The sequence below is a fragment of the Myotis myotis genome, unplaced genomic scaffold (genome assembly GCF_014108235.1).
Source record: "Myotis myotis isolate mMyoMyo1 unplaced genomic scaffold, mMyoMyo1.p scaffold_m19_p_2, whole genome shotgun sequence".
In the NCBI taxonomy this organism is placed as follows: Eukaryota; Metazoa; Chordata; class Mammalia; order Chiroptera; family Vespertilionidae; genus Myotis; species Myotis myotis.
Window position 1 is genome coordinate 156,122,070 of NW_023416324.1, and position 15,512 is coordinate 156,137,581.

Consider the following 15,512-nt stretch of genomic DNA (forward strand, 5'->3'; position numbering starts at 1 on the left):
TGAAGGCGGATGAGGACACAAAGATCATGAAATAAAAAATTACTGGGGGAAAAAACACTAAAAGAAGAAGGTGGTGATTCATAGCAAAAAAACAAAACAAAAACAAACAAACAAAAAAAAACACACAAAAAAACAAGCAAGCAAAAAAATGTAAAGAAAGTAAGCCCAAGGCTTGGAGTTCCTTATTAGGAACTAGAGGCAGTAGAGATCAAGTCCAAGTAATGATGTACTTGTAATGCTTTCCAGTAAATGTGTTCTATCTTGCAAAAATGAATGAATGAATGAATGAATGAATGAATGAATGAATGAATGAAAGAAAGAAAGAAAGAAAGAAAGAAAGAAAAATAAATGCAGTACAGAAGAACCCGGAAAGAAGGTGGGTGGAGGGAAAGAGAACAATGAGAGTAACCTATAGGTAGGAAGAGTAAAAAAATCTCAGGGTACCCTACCTGCTATGATAGGATAAACCAAACGCCTCAGTTTAGTGCCTTCAACATTGCCACTGTGACGCTATGAGGGGAAACCAACATAATTCTTTGAAGGAAGCATTAACTATACAATAAATTAAAGGCTTTGTTCCTCCCTTTAAAAAAAGGAAAAAAATAAACTTGGAGAATGTGGGAAGCTAGTTATCTAACTTACAGGCATAAGCATCAAAATAGTATTAAATTCCAAGTATTCAGTACTCAAGAGTATCTAAAAGCCTCCAATTTTAAAATATTAGAATAAATGATACTTCTAGGATAGAATTCTCCAACCTGGCTCTTAGTTTTCTTACTCTGTTTGAAAACTGGGAGGACAAGGCACCAAGGCTACAGCATATCCCAGTGATGGCGAACCTTTTGAGCTCGGCGTGTCAGCATTTTGAAAAACCCTAACTTAACTCTGGTGCCGTGTCACATATAGAAATTTTTTGATCTTTGCAGCCATAGTAAAACAAAGATTTGTATTTTGGATATTTATTTTATATATTTAAATGCCATTTGACAAAGAAAAATCAACCAAAAAAAATGACTTCGCGTGTCACCTCTGACACGTGTGTCATAGGTTCGCCATCACTGGCATATTCTCACCCAAGGAAGGAAAATGTTAAGAACCCCCGGCACTGGTATCCTCAAGTGACTCAATAATGGAAGGGATGGGGAGAGAGCTTGCCAAGGAGCATGGGAGCAAGTTCTGAGACTCGAGTAGGATGAAGGACCTTCAAAAGCATCAGCCTTTTCTAAGTACTTCCTCGGTCTCCCCAAATGAACTGCACTTAGCCACTTCTGCCATAAGCATCTATTTCAGAGGCAGTGTTTTACTTCAGAGGCAGTGGAACTGAGAAATAAAACATGGTTGAGAGTGGATATAATTAAGTATTCGATAGTCTAACTTGCCAGTATAATGGAAAGAATACTAATTTGAGTCAAGAGACCTATATTTTAATCTAAACTTTATTGTGCTTCTTGTCTATATAACCTTGGAAAAGGCCCTAATCTATTTGGTCTTCGTATTAAGACCAAATTGATCGTATAACTTATTATTTAAATAAGGATATTTTTGAGAGTGAAAGGCGGTATTATTAAAATCTTGCCAGGATGAGAAGTGTAAACCAACAATTGGTGAGCCTACTCAGAGTTACATAGACATGATGAAGTAGTTAACTATTTTTACATGGGCTGAAACTTCCGCTTCATACTCATAAATAATTCTTGATTTAACTTGCTCTCAACGATACATCCCATCCTGCAGAATCCTAAGGAAAGTGAGAGGCCACTTGCGATAGTATTGTATATCATCTTTATCCAGGAAGTGAACTTTAGAGAGCTACTAAAATGGAGTGTGGCGGGGGGCGGGGGTGGGGGGGACTAAGAAGCACGGAGAAGCAGAGAGTACGTGGGCTGGGCGGAGAGCTGACAGGAGAAGGCCACAAGCGGACTGTGAGTGTAGGACAGGCAGAAGTAAACGTGCTTGAGAGGAGATTTGTAAGTAAAGTCCAAGTGCTTGGGACATTTGCTATCACTCACCTAAGACTGTGAGACCGGTGACCCCAATGTTCCTGCCCCCTCTATCGGGAAGGTTGTTAACCAAACACTGGTAGGTGCCAGTGTCTGATAGCTGAGTGTTGTTAATGAAGATAGAGACATTGGTGGCTGGCATGGTGCCTGCAAATCCTACCCTGCCATGGAACTGGGGGGCACCATCAAACATCTGTCCACCCTGATACAGAATGACCTGCAAAAGAAAGCAACGTCAATGAACTGGCCACTGCATCTCCTGGACACATAACTATAACTACCTCGTAAACACTAGACGGCACTAAACATTAGAAAACTTTATTTCTAACTCAGAGTTGCCACCAAGTTCTGACTATAACACCTGTCTGTAAGTATCTAGGGATTCTAAATTCTTACATACCAAATTAGAATAACGTTATTTCCTTACCTAACTCATCAGAATGAAGAAAACATCTTTACGCTATGCTATTATCAGCCCATAAATATTTTTACTAGTTCAAAAAATTAGATCCAAATTAAAAAAAAAAAATTTTAATGAGCACTGCTATTCTCGTGCTTACTAGGTCACAAAATAGATCACAGGTAATGATTGAATATACATGAATGTCATAAAAGGGAAGGAGAGTTATAAGCCCATGATTGTTGTTCTTATATCAATTTCTATTATCAAAGTTAACTATTCATGGGAGGGGACTCAGAGGAGTGGTGCTGCAAAAAGCCCTTAGGTCTGAGAGTGGGGGACTTGGTTCTATTCAACTCTACCAGTAAATGTTTGCGTAACCATGGCCAAGTCTTTCTTTGCCTGTTTGACTCAATCATTGACTCCTAAAATGATGAAGTTGAACAAAATGATCTCAAAGGCTCAGTCCAATTACACAAGTTCCATAGTTTAAAGAAATTCAAGAAGTTCCAATTAAATCTATTTGTTCCCCTACAGAGGAATGAATAGGAGGTTATGTCCTCACCCTTTCCTGCCAGCCCAAATCCCTTCAGAAAATTCAGCTTATCAAATATTTTTAGGTGGTGATAAGTTTATTGAAGCAGGAAAGCTTCATAACAGAAATAATTAACTTTGGGAATGAAGGTATAGTCGTAATCACAATGCATTAATCTTCTGAGCATTCTTTTCTGCAGTGGCTATCACATATTATGGGTCTTTTGCCTATAATTGATACACCTTATTAGGAAATAACTTCTATTTTCATGTACCCTAATTTGTTTGAGACTCTAGTATGCCAGCTGGCTTTGTTTAAAATACTTGTAAAATTAGCCAAATAATTCAAGTACTACTTTCTTAATATTATCACAATCTTTAAAAAGTACTTTCTCATCCAACTAGTTTCAGTCCTTGCCTTTCAAAATGTATTTTGCTTTGGTATATAATCAGCCTTGGCATTCCCTGTCAGTGATTTTTTTTTTTTAATGAAATTCCAGGTTCCTGCCTAAAATTCTCAGAAAGATCTCCTTGACATCTATTAATTTTTCTAAAAAGTCTCTTCTGATAGTTGACTTAATGCAGGAGTAGGACTTAGAGCAGCACAGGCGGTGCACACTGAACGTGCCACCTTTCTCTGGAAATCAAACATGTACCCAGGATGCTTTCCTACCCTCCTCCTCGGGAAAGATTAATATCCTAGAGGCAGCACAAGATGGAACAGAAGTACCTGCTCAGGTTGGTTGGCATTGGCGAGAGGAATGACCATCCAAATGACATTGAGGTTGATGAGGGCAGCACTGGTAGTGAAAGTACAGGGCAGGACTGCTGTCTGACCCCGGGCTACCTGGACACTCCCCGGGCTTTCTGAGACTTCCAGGGAAACCGTGACACCTACGGAAGAACCGACAGGAGGTTATGTGCCCATCCTTTCTGGACAGAAAGAGCTGTGTTTTCTTGTGATTAATAGTATATACAGACTATGACAGTCTTACTAAACAACTACTGACCAGTCACTGAGAAAAAGTAATAGAAACTGTTCATCCCTTTCTTTACCTCTTAGTAACTACAAATGAAAAATAGTAGAGGCTACATATTCCATTTTGTAAGACATCATTTGGTATGTAGCCAAATATAACATAGGAGAATTCAACTGACAGGGTTTGAGCAAAACTTGACACAGTGATGGGGATGAAAAATAAGGTTGATTTTTAAAAAAAGCATCGTATTAGCACAACTGCAATATTAAACGCTTATACATAAATCTAAAAAAAATATCTGCAGGAACTATAGCCTGAAAACTCTAAAATGCTGATAAAATTAATCAAATAAGACTAAATAAGTGTTCAGCTATGGAATGGTCATGAGGACTGGATGATTCAATATTGTTAAAGTGCCAATTTTCCCCAAAATGATCTATAGATTCAGAGCAATCCCAGTCAATATCCCAGCAGGCTTTTTGTTGATATTGACAAACTAAAACACAAGAAAATGGAAAGTGCTAGAATAGTCTAAAAGAATATTGAAAAATAATTTGGAGAATTCATACTATGTGCATACAATGTTTGCTATAGCGCTATAATGATCAAGTCTGTGCTACTAGCACAAGGACAGACCACCAATAATTGAATTTTATACTTTAAATAAGCCCTTATATTTATGGTCAAATGCTTTTCAACAATGGTACAAGACAATTAAATGGGGGAAAGAATCGTTTTTTTCAATAAATGGTGTTGGAACAATTGAATATTAATATGAAAAAAAAAAAGTAACTCAGAACCTGTCTCATAGCACACACAAAAGTCAATTCAAAATGTACCACAGACCTAGGCCTAGCCAGGTGGCTCAGTTGGTTGTAGTATCATCCCATATTCCAAAAGATTACAGGTCTGATCCCCAGTCAGGGCACATAACTAGGTCAGGGCACGTGCCGGAGGCAACCAATGGATGTTTCTGTCTTCTCCTTCTCTCTCTCTCTTTCCCTTTCTCTCTCTCTCTCTCTCTCTCTCTCTCTCTCTCTCTCTCTCTCTCTCTCTCTCTTCTCTCCCTCCTCCCTTTCTCCCTCCCTCCCTCCCTTCTTTCCTCTCTAAAATCAATAAACATATCTTCAGGTCAGTATTAAAAATAAAAAATGTGACACAAACCTAAATGTAAGCTAATACTATAAATCGTCTAGAAATAAACTTTGTGACCTTGGATTAGTTAAAGAGGTCTTAACATAGCACAAAAACCATAAATCATAAAAGAAAACAATTAGTAACTGGACTTCATTAAAATTTGTAAAGCTTGTATAATTCAAAATATTTAATTTTCAAAAATAAAACACCAAGATACAGACTTAGAAAAAAAACATTTGTAAATCATATATCTAATAAAGGACTTGTTTAAAGAATATATAAAGAACTATTACAACTCCATAATAAAAAGACAAATAACCTATTAAAATGGATAAAATATGCTCAACATTCACTCATTAGGACACTGCATATTAAAACCACAATAAGATACCATTACACACCCACTGTAGTGGCTATAACCAAGACAAAACCAAGTACTGACAAGGACGTAGAGAAACTGAAAGCCTCTCTCACTGCTGCTGGGAATGTAAAATAGTTTCAGTTTCTTAAGTAGTTTAACATAAACTTACTATATAACATGGCAATTCCATCCCTAGGAATCTACCTAAATAAAACAAAAATATATGTGTACACAAAGACTTGTCTGCGAATGTTCATAAAAGCATTATTCATATCATACCCCCAAATGGAAAAACATTCACCAACTGGTGAATGGATAAACAAAATGTGGAATATCCATACAATTAACCACAAGAAATAAAAAGCAACAAGCTACTGATACATGTTACAGCATGGATAATGAGTCTTTCAAAAGTATTTTGCTGAATGAAATAAATCAGATGCAAAAGACAGCAGCATCCTTTATTATTCCATTTATATGAAATGCCCAGCAAACACAAATCTATAGACAGCAAGCAAATCAGTGGTTACATTGGTTGGAGTGGAGGGAGGAGGGACTGATGCAAATAGGTTCAAGGACTTTTTAGGGTTATGGAAAACTTTTAAAACTGGACTGCTGAATTTTATACTTTAAATGGGTAAATTTTGTGAAATATAAATTATACTTCAATATTTCTATTAAAATTTAAAAGAAAGAAAGCAGTGGTTTACCAGAGCCAACTCCTGGGAAGCCAAAATCAACTGTTATCTCTTCTGAAAAGAATGCCTGCGCCCTGGGACTACAGAACAATATGGGACTAACAGGAGATTAAAATCCGTCAGGGAGAGCCAACAAAGAAGCTATTCTAATCACAAAAAATACATTAGGTCCATGGCAGTATCTCAAACTGTTTTATTTTGGAGTGGTATAATCTCAATTCTCCCAAAAAGAAGTAACACAGTAGAACACTGTTATGATGACATTGAGTTTACAAAAATAAATGTACATAACACCTTCCTTCTATAGAACTTCATGTTCTTCACATACAGTCTGATGGTGTTCTCAGGAGTTAAATTTGCAGGATAAAATGTTTCATAAAACAAGCCCCATCTGAGGTGGAATACAAAGCACTTTATGACATTAGGGAAAGTCTCTAGGTTAAACAACACTAGGGAAAGTCTCTAAGTTTTAAAAAGGAAAGTTGGAAGAACCTTGGGTGTTAAGAGGCAGAACGGGGAGGTAATTTGATCACAGAACCAGCTGACCAGAGAAACAAGTGCATCATCAGGGAGAAGTGGGTTAAGGGAGTATGTGTTAGAATGATTATTATAAACTAGAGGCCCGGTGCACAAAAATTTGTGCACTCAGGGGGGTCCCTCAGCCTGGCCTATGCCCTCTTGCAGTCTGGGACCCCTTGGAGGATGTCCACCTGCTGGCTTAGGCCCGCTCCCTGGGGGATCGGGCCCAAGCTGGCAGTCAGACATCCCCCTGGCAGCCCGGAAGCCCTCGGGGGATGTCCACTTACCAGCAGGGAGCAGACCTAAGCTGCAGTCGGACATCCTTAGTGCTGCTGAGGAGGCAGGAGAGGCTCCCACCACCACCGCTGTGCCGGCAGCCATCGCCTGCCCTGGGGCTGAGCAGAGCTCCCTCTGTGGGAGCACACTGACCACCAGGGGCAGCTCCTGCATTGAGCATCTTCCCCCTAGTGGTCAGTGTGTGTCATAGTGACCAGTCATTCCCAGTGGTTCTGCTGTTAGGGTCAATTTGCATATTACCCTTTTATTATATAGGATAGAGGCCTGGTGCACGGGTGGAGGCCGGCTGGTTTGCCCTGAAGGGTGTCCCGGGTCAGGGGGGGTGGGGGGTCACGCTGAGGTGCCTGGCCAGCCTGGGTGAGGGGCTGATGGCTGTTTTCAGGCTGGTCACACCCCCTTCAGGGTGGGGGTCCCCACTGGGGTGCCTGGCCAGGCTGAGTGAGGAGCTGATGGCTATTTGCAGGCTGGTCAAGCCCCCCCCCAGTGGGGACCCTCACTGGGGGGTTTGGCCAGCCTGGGTGAGGGGCTGATGACTGTTTTCAGGCTGGTCACACCCCCTTTAGGGTGGGGGGGTCCCCACTGGGGTGCCTGGCAAGTCTGGGTGAGGGGCTGAGGGCCATTTTCAGGCTGGCCAACCTCCCCCCGCCCCCCGGCGATGGAGGCTCCCAGCCTCTCCTTTTTTTTCTTTTTTCTTTTTTTATTCTGGGATTTATTTACCTTCTATAATTGAAACTTTGTAGCCTTGAGAGGAGCTCAGAGCCGGCCAGGGCGGGCGGGAGGGAAGCTTGGCTTCCTCTATCGCCAGGGGCAACGCAAGCCTCCTGCTCACTCCAGCTCCGTGGCCATGGACTGCTGAAAGCAGGTATATGGGGTTTATTTATCTTCTATAATTGAAACTTTGTTGCTTTGAGTGGAGCTCAGAGCCAGCCGCAGCAGGCGGGAAGCTTGGCTTTCTCCATCATTGGGGCAACCAAGCCTCCTGCTTGTTCCAGCTCCGTGGCTGCCAGCCGCCATCTTGGTTGGGTTCATTTGCATATAGTCACTCTGATTGGCTGGTGGGTGTGGCTCAAGGCATAGCGATTGTATGGTAAATTTGCATTTAGTGGCTCTGATTGGCTGGTGGGCGTGACTTAAGGCATAGCAGAGGTATGGTCAATTTGCATGTTTGTCTTTTATTAGTGTAGACTAGAGGCCTGGTGCACAAATTCATGCACCAGTGGGGTCACTCGGCCTGGCCTGCGGGATTGGGTTGAAACCAGCTCTCCAAGGGGTCCCGGATTGCGAGAGAGTGCAAACCAGGCCGAGGGACCCACTGGTGCACAATCAGGACCAGGGAGAGATGTGGGAGATTGGCCAGCTGGGGAGGGACCACGGGAGGGTTCCAGGACACATCCAACCCATCTCGCTCAGTTCTAATCGCCCGCACCCCAGCAGCAAGCTAACCTACCAGTCATAGCATCTGCCCCCTGGTGGTCAGTGCACGTCATAGAGACTGGTTGAGCAGCCTTAGCATACATTAGCATATTACGCTTTGATTGGTTGTTCGGTTTTCCTGCCATTCAGTCTATTTGCATATTACCCTTTTATTATATAGGATGCCATGGAGATGTTTTTAAGAATAAGTGTAAAAGCCAAACTGGTGACAAAACCTCCATCATTTCATGCTTCTGATCATACTCCAAGGAAGGGAATGTTCTCCACTTAACCTCCCCAGGAGAATATATATCCTCCACCCTCAAATCACTCATTTCCAACTGAACTCATACAATCTTTGATACAAATTTTAAAAGTAAAAAATGGCCAATATCTATAATAATAAAAGTGTAACATGCTAATTAGACTGGACAGCCAAACAACCTTCCGGACATCATTCTGGACAAAATCACAGCAGTGGGGGCTGAGGCAGAGGTGGTTAGAGGCGATCAGGCAGGCAGGCGAGCGGTTAGGGGCAATCAGGCAGGCAGGTGAATGGTTAGGGGCGATCAGGCAGGCAGGCGAGTGGTTAGGGGTGATCAGGCAGGCAGAGAGGTTAGGGGCAATCAGGCAGGCAGGCAGAGTGGTTAGGGGTGATCAGGCAGGCAGAGTGGTTAGGGGCCGTCAGGCAAGCAGGCAGGTGAACAGTTAGGAGCGGTCCCGGATTGTGAGAGGGATTCCGGATTGCGAGAGGGTGCAGGCTGGGGTGAAGGACAACACCACCCCCCACCCCCCCGCCCGTGCACGAATTTTGTGCACCGGGCCTCTCGTAAACTAATAATGAATGAGAAAGATGTAGATGGGGAAGAAAACTACCATTATATGGAAGGATTTCAGAAGAGTAGCTTTGCAGGACAGGGGTGGGACCTGGGGAAAGCAGAGCAGGTCTGCTGGTGGAGAGCAAGCCTCTGGGGTGGGGGGATGGCAGGGAGAAGCTATGAAAGACCGACTTCAGCTGCATCAACTTCACATCTTTATGTAAGGTTAATCCTGAACTTACAAGTATCAAGGGAACTACAGAAGAAATATTCTAGATAAGCTGCTTTCAGAACTTGTAAAAGTGTAGTCTGTAGCTGGACAGATCTAGTTTGAAATCTGGCTCTTTCATCTATTTAGCTGTGTGGCTCCAAATAAATCACTTAATCTCTGATTGTTGCTTCATCTGTTCAACAGGGCTAAATACCACCAGCACATCATCCAAAGGAAATGATAAGGACAGTACCAGATGCTGATGGCTGATGATGAATACTACCGTTGGGCTATTGCTAGCTAACATTTAGGGCACACTGGCCAAATATCAAGTCCACTTTAAGCACTATACATAAACATATACATACACTTCTACATTTAATCCTATAATGTATCTTATCCCCATTTTACAGAAGAAACTGAGACCCAGAGAGAATCAAAACCAGCTCAAGGACACATAGGAAATGGTAAGTCCTGGATTCAAATCCTAAGAATGTATCTATACAGATCATATATTTTTTTATATATATTTTATTGATTTTTTACAGAGAGGAAGGGAGAGAGACAGAGAGCCAGAAACATCGATGAGAGAGAAACATCAATCAGCTGCCTCCTGCACATCCCCCACTGGGGACGTGCCCGCAACCCAGGTACATGCCCTTGACCAGAATTGAACCTGGGACCCCTCAGTCTGCAGGCCAACGCTCTATCCACTGAGCCAAACCAGCTTCGGCAGATCATATATTATACCCCACATAACCAGCACACAAAAATCAGTCCATACATGTTATTATTATCAATACTATATCAAACAATCACAAAATGTAAAACTAGTATGGACTTATATGTCAAGCCATCAGATGGAAACCCCCTTTCAACTTCCTGCTTCCAAAGCTACAAATCAGCTTTGATCTGCCTCATCCTCTTCTTCCTCTCTCCTGTTAGATTAAAGGAACTCATCTGAGCATACATGTTATAATCCATCCTCTAGGCCTCCTTAGCAACCTTATCAGAGACTGCTCCCTCTCGTGCAGCTTCAATCTCTCCCACTGCACTGGAGCCTTCCTGGTAGCATTGAAACATCCTCAAGTATTTCCACTTTAAAAAAAAAAAAAATCCGTCCCTCCCTCCACTCCACAGTCCTCTCCAGCGACTGCCCTCTCTCTGATATATCATTAATCTTTTCGTAAGAGTTGTCCATACTCACTCTCTCCATAGAGACTCCTCTACTCGGTCTCTAATGCACCCCTGCCACTACCTCTTCTTAAATAGAGTTCTCCCTAGGTTTCCCAGAGACCTCCTGATGCCTTCACGACTCTTGTGATCACTCTTGGACTCTCAGGAGCATCGAACAGTAATGACCGTGCCCCCTCCTTCTTGAAACACATGTTTCCCTTAGCTTCAATGGCATCATTTACTCTAGCTTTCTTTCTAGATCACAGAAAACTTCTGTCTCTTTTGCTGTTTCACCCTTCTCTGCATGGCTATTAAATGGCTGCCTTCTAATTCTGAACTCTCTCTACAGACTCATCCATTATCATGGCTCCAATTCTTATATACATGACAATGGCTTTCAAACTTCTCTAACCACAAACCTCTCTTCTTATATCCAACTGCCTTTTAGACATCTCTATGTAGCTATCTCAAAGGCACCTCAAGTCAACTTGTTCAAGATGAAACTTGATCTTCCCCTCTGTGCCTGCCCCCACTATTTATCTGGCTCCTTTCGAGTGTCCCCTACCATTAGTGAGTGGCTGGACCAATCATCATGTTCTCAATTTCTATTCAGAAATCTTTCTTGATTCCTTCACTCTCTCATCACCTCCCAAACCCAATCCTTGATCAAATCTGGTCCATTTTACAGACTAAATTTCTCTTGACTTCTTCAGTCAGAGCCTCTGCTCTGTCCTCTGTTTCCTTTTGTCTGATTTGCTCTGTTCCTCAGCCCAATCCCTTTACTTAGTGACCTCCTACTTGTCCTTCATATCAGCTCAAGCATTACCTTCTCATAGAAGAGCCTCAGCCTAGGCTGGGTCTCATAAAGCACTGTTCCTTTCATTCTGAACACTATCCAAACTCGTAATCATACTTTCATTAGTGTGATTACTTAAGACCTTCACTTAGTGTACAGTGCATTTCTCCATTACTGTAAATACTCAATAAAAACTCAATAAATACACACTGCTGAATTGATCTAATTCAATTTCCACATGAAAATACTAGGGTCCAAAGAGATAGCAAAGGTCTTAAGATTGAGACCTGCATTTTCTGATTTCCAATAAAATAGGTTTTCTACCACACCAATGTCTTCCACAGACCATATCTCAGAAAACTGATATTATTACCTACTAGAGGCCCAGTTCATGAATTCGTGCATGGGTGGGGTCCCGAGGGGCGGAGGGGTGAGGGAGGGAGGAACCAGGACGTGATCAGCCCTCCAAGTGAGTGGTGGGATACCCTTGCAGGCCCTGGATCTGGATCCACCCCGCTGACATTCGTGCTGGTTGTCGGGAGCCACCTGGTGGCTGCTTTTATATTGTTTCTTCCTTGCAGGGCGTCTAGGGAGGGGAAGCGGCCTCGGCTTCCAAGGGCTTCCAAGAGGCTGGCTGTGCTGTCAGGATCATGCAGGCGGCACTGGTCCATCAGTACCTGGCCCGTTCTCCAGAGATTGGACCTGCAGGACTACTGAGGAAGTGGGGGTGATGGTGGGGAGTGATTGCAAGATATTTTCAATGACTACTGCCGCTGGGCTGGTGGCTCACCAGGATGGGTCGGTCAGCTCTGAGTGGCACTCCTGCTATGGGAGCACTCTGACCATTGCTCCTGCATTGAACATCTGCCCTCTGGTGGTCACTGCACACCATGGCGGTTGCTTAGGCTTTTATATAGATAGATAGATATTATCTTTTGGGTGAAGTGATATTTCTGTACCAACAGAACTGGCACTGAGCAATAAAAACTCGATTTATTTGTAAATGTATCTTCTCTCCTCAATCTCATACAGATACAAATAGTTAACTCTTTAAAAAATGCTGTTCTGCTCTTTAGCTTTCAGAAATCTCTAAGAAACAATTTTGATGGCTATAAAACTTTTAGGACTACACAGAGAATACATGGGTCAGGAATAAACATCTGTAAGAGACTTTATGGAGAGCATTTTTTATTAGAACTCTGGTGTGCCTATGGTGTGCTGTAAACACCATACCATTCCCACCCGAAGGGCCTACATTCCCTGAATAAAGAGCCGGTGCAGGGTCATCTTAGATTCTCTCCAAATGGCTGTCTAATGAGCCTTCCGATAAAAGGAAGCTGGAGGTAGACCTCTGATTTCCTAGAGAGTGGACCACTGGCATTCTGAGAACTACACATATATTTCTGTTTATAAATTGAGATTTTCTTATTTTGCTCTATTTCAAAACTCAGAGTGATCAGAAAAAGTTATGTAATCTGAAGTTTACATCTACAGAAATAATTGGTTCTTGAATAAATTTAAAGGGACATGGAAGACAAAGTGAAGTTGCTTTGTGATTGAGTCTGAGCATTCCTATTTAACATATTGATTCAATTAAGTACAATTAAAACTTTCTTAGAAAGAATAAGCAGGAATTACATGGGTGCTTTTCACATTTTAAATGCATACTTTTTTTTTCTAGCTTACAAAAAGAAAGAAAGAAAGAAAGAAAAGAAACACCTAAAAGCCCTATTTCTTTTTAGAGTGCATTTCCATGTTTGAAATTCTATGCAAGAATTTAAACTTTAATACTAAATATCAGATTAAAAGTCATTGAAAATATCTTGCAATCTGCAATATTTACATGTAAAATGCACAATTTAAGAGCTGAATTGGCAGCGTTTTTCTTAGTAACTTCACTCAAGAAAAATTAAGTCAACTCATGAATTCTGAATGATTCTTAGCAATTAAATATGAAAGACATAAGCACATAGCCTTGTTTCCTCTGAGGAGTTGAAATCATATATAACAGTTGTCTGTACTCTTTTTTAGTCCCTTATTTCCCAAGAATTAAAGCAGAAAGAAATTCACAATATCTCAGACCAAGAGATAAATGTTAGAAGAAAATAAGCTGGCAGCAAAGAATCCTTAAAAATCTTAAGAGGGGCCATCCACACACTAGATACATAGCCAAGAGAACAAAGGATATTTTATAGTGAGAATGCTAGAAGGACAGAAACCTCCCCTATGGATCAGAGCCAGAACACCGAAAGTTCAGAATGAGAACTGGCCCAAGCAATCTAACTGAGATTTCAAAGTAGAGTGTTTGCTGATGTCTGTGGAACGTGTGTGCTCATGTTTCAGGATCAGCCCAACTGACAAAATACATCCCTCTGGGAATGTATTCAGCAAAGCATCAAAAGGATCTGATGGCATTTGGGAAGATCTATGTTGTCTTTTCACCCAACATCAGCAGCCACAAAATGTTTATTGGCTTTTATGATTCCCCTATGACTTCATAGGTACTGTTTCTTGCATATAAAAAGTATGTTAAAATTCATTTAACCTATTCAAATACAGTTTTGTGGTCCCATCAGACTGAAATATATTTCAAATTATAAAAATTCTGTTTTTTGAAGGAAACTGTAGAATATCACAAGTTTCTAATATGGCAGTGAATTTTAAAACAGATCACTTTATGTTCACACTTTAACCAAATTTTAATTAGGTAAAATAATCTATCTTTATAATTTGTATTATATCATTGTATTTTAAAAACTGCAATTGTGTGGTACGTCTACACAATGGAATACTACACTGCTATATAAAAGAAAGAACTCTTACCATTAGCAACAGCATGGACGGACCTGGAGAGCATTATGTTAAGCCAAATAAGCCAGTCAAAGAAAGATAAATATCATATGATCTCACTCATTTGTGGAATATAATAAACAACATAAACTGATGAACAAAAATAGATCCAGAGACAGAGAAGCATCAAACAGACCGTCAAACTTCAAAGGGAAGCAGGGGAGGAAGGGGAAGGTAAGAGATTAAGCAAAGGACTTGTATGCATGTATATAAGCATAAGCAATGGACACAGACACTAGGGGGATGAGGGCATGTGCTGGGGGGTGGGGAGGGCAGCGAGAGGTCAATGGGCGAAAAAGGAGACATATATAATACTACTAGAAGCCCAGTGCATGAAATTTGTGCACAGTGGGGGGGGGTCCCTAAGCCCAGCCTGCACTCTCTCCAATCCGGGACCACTGGCTCCTAACCGCTTGCCTGCCTACCGGCTTGATCGCTGCCTTACCACTCCCCTGCTGGCCTGATGGCCCCCAACTGCCCTCCCCTGCTGGCCTGATGGCCCCCAACTGCCCTCCCCTGCTGGCCTCATGGCCCCCAACTGCCCTCCTCTGCTGGCCTCATGGCCTCCAACTGCCCTCCCCTGCTGACCTGATCACCCCTAACCGCCTCCGCCTTGGCCTCCACCACCATGGCTTTGTCTGGAAGGAAGTCGGACGGTCGGAAGATGACTGGTATCCTGGTCTAATTAGCATATTACCCTTTTATTAGTATAGATATGCAATACATTAAAAAATAAAGAATTTAAAATAAAATACACAAAGTGCTAAAAGGAAATTAAAAAAACACTGCCATCTTAATTAAAAATAATGTTTGTGTTAAAGGACATTAAAGTATGCTTTGGTCATCAACACAGTACTAAACTAAGTTGAAGAGTAAATATCTGGTTAATCAATACAGATGGCTTTATTATGCACTGGTCAACTACATTAATTAATGTATGGGATCATGGCCACATCTAGACTTCATTTTATGCCATATTAAACAATGTACTTTATTGTTGGTATACAAAAATAGGCTACTATAAAATTATATATCTTCATCTTCTGGCTGAAGCAATGGACACTCATACATGCCTCATGGTATTAGAATATTCTATTTCCATGGTATTATAGTCCGCCTTTAGATGCTATTGCAGTGCCTTCTCACAGACTTTTCCTCCTCAACCTAAACATTCCTCAGGAAGCATAGCAAGGGCAAACAGCATGCCAGAATACTAGAGTATAGAAATGATTTCCTCGGGTGTAGTTCCAAAGAGCAGGTCCAGAGATGCGATAAGGTACAGAGGAATGCATCAAGCCTTGTCCTGAACAAATGTCCATATT

At 41.6% G+C, this 15,512-nt stretch overlaps 1 protein-coding gene across 2 annotated transcripts in view; it reads right to left on the bottom strand.

The window, feature by feature from the left end:
* The window catches only part of IGSF11 (immunoglobulin superfamily member 11), a 125,139-nt gene that overhangs the window by 13,566 nt on the left and 96,061 nt on the right, over positions 1-15,512 (bottom strand). For both annotated transcript variants that reach the window (XM_036352173.1, XM_036352172.1), the window contains exons 2-3: positions 3,665-3,828; positions 2,010-2,217 (exon numbers count right to left, since the gene is read on the bottom strand). In XM_036352173.1, coding sequence (XP_036208066.1) covers positions 2,010-2,217; positions 3,665-3,828 — 372 coding nt within the window. The remainder of the gene's footprint in view (positions 1-2,009; positions 2,218-3,664; positions 3,829-15,512) is intronic.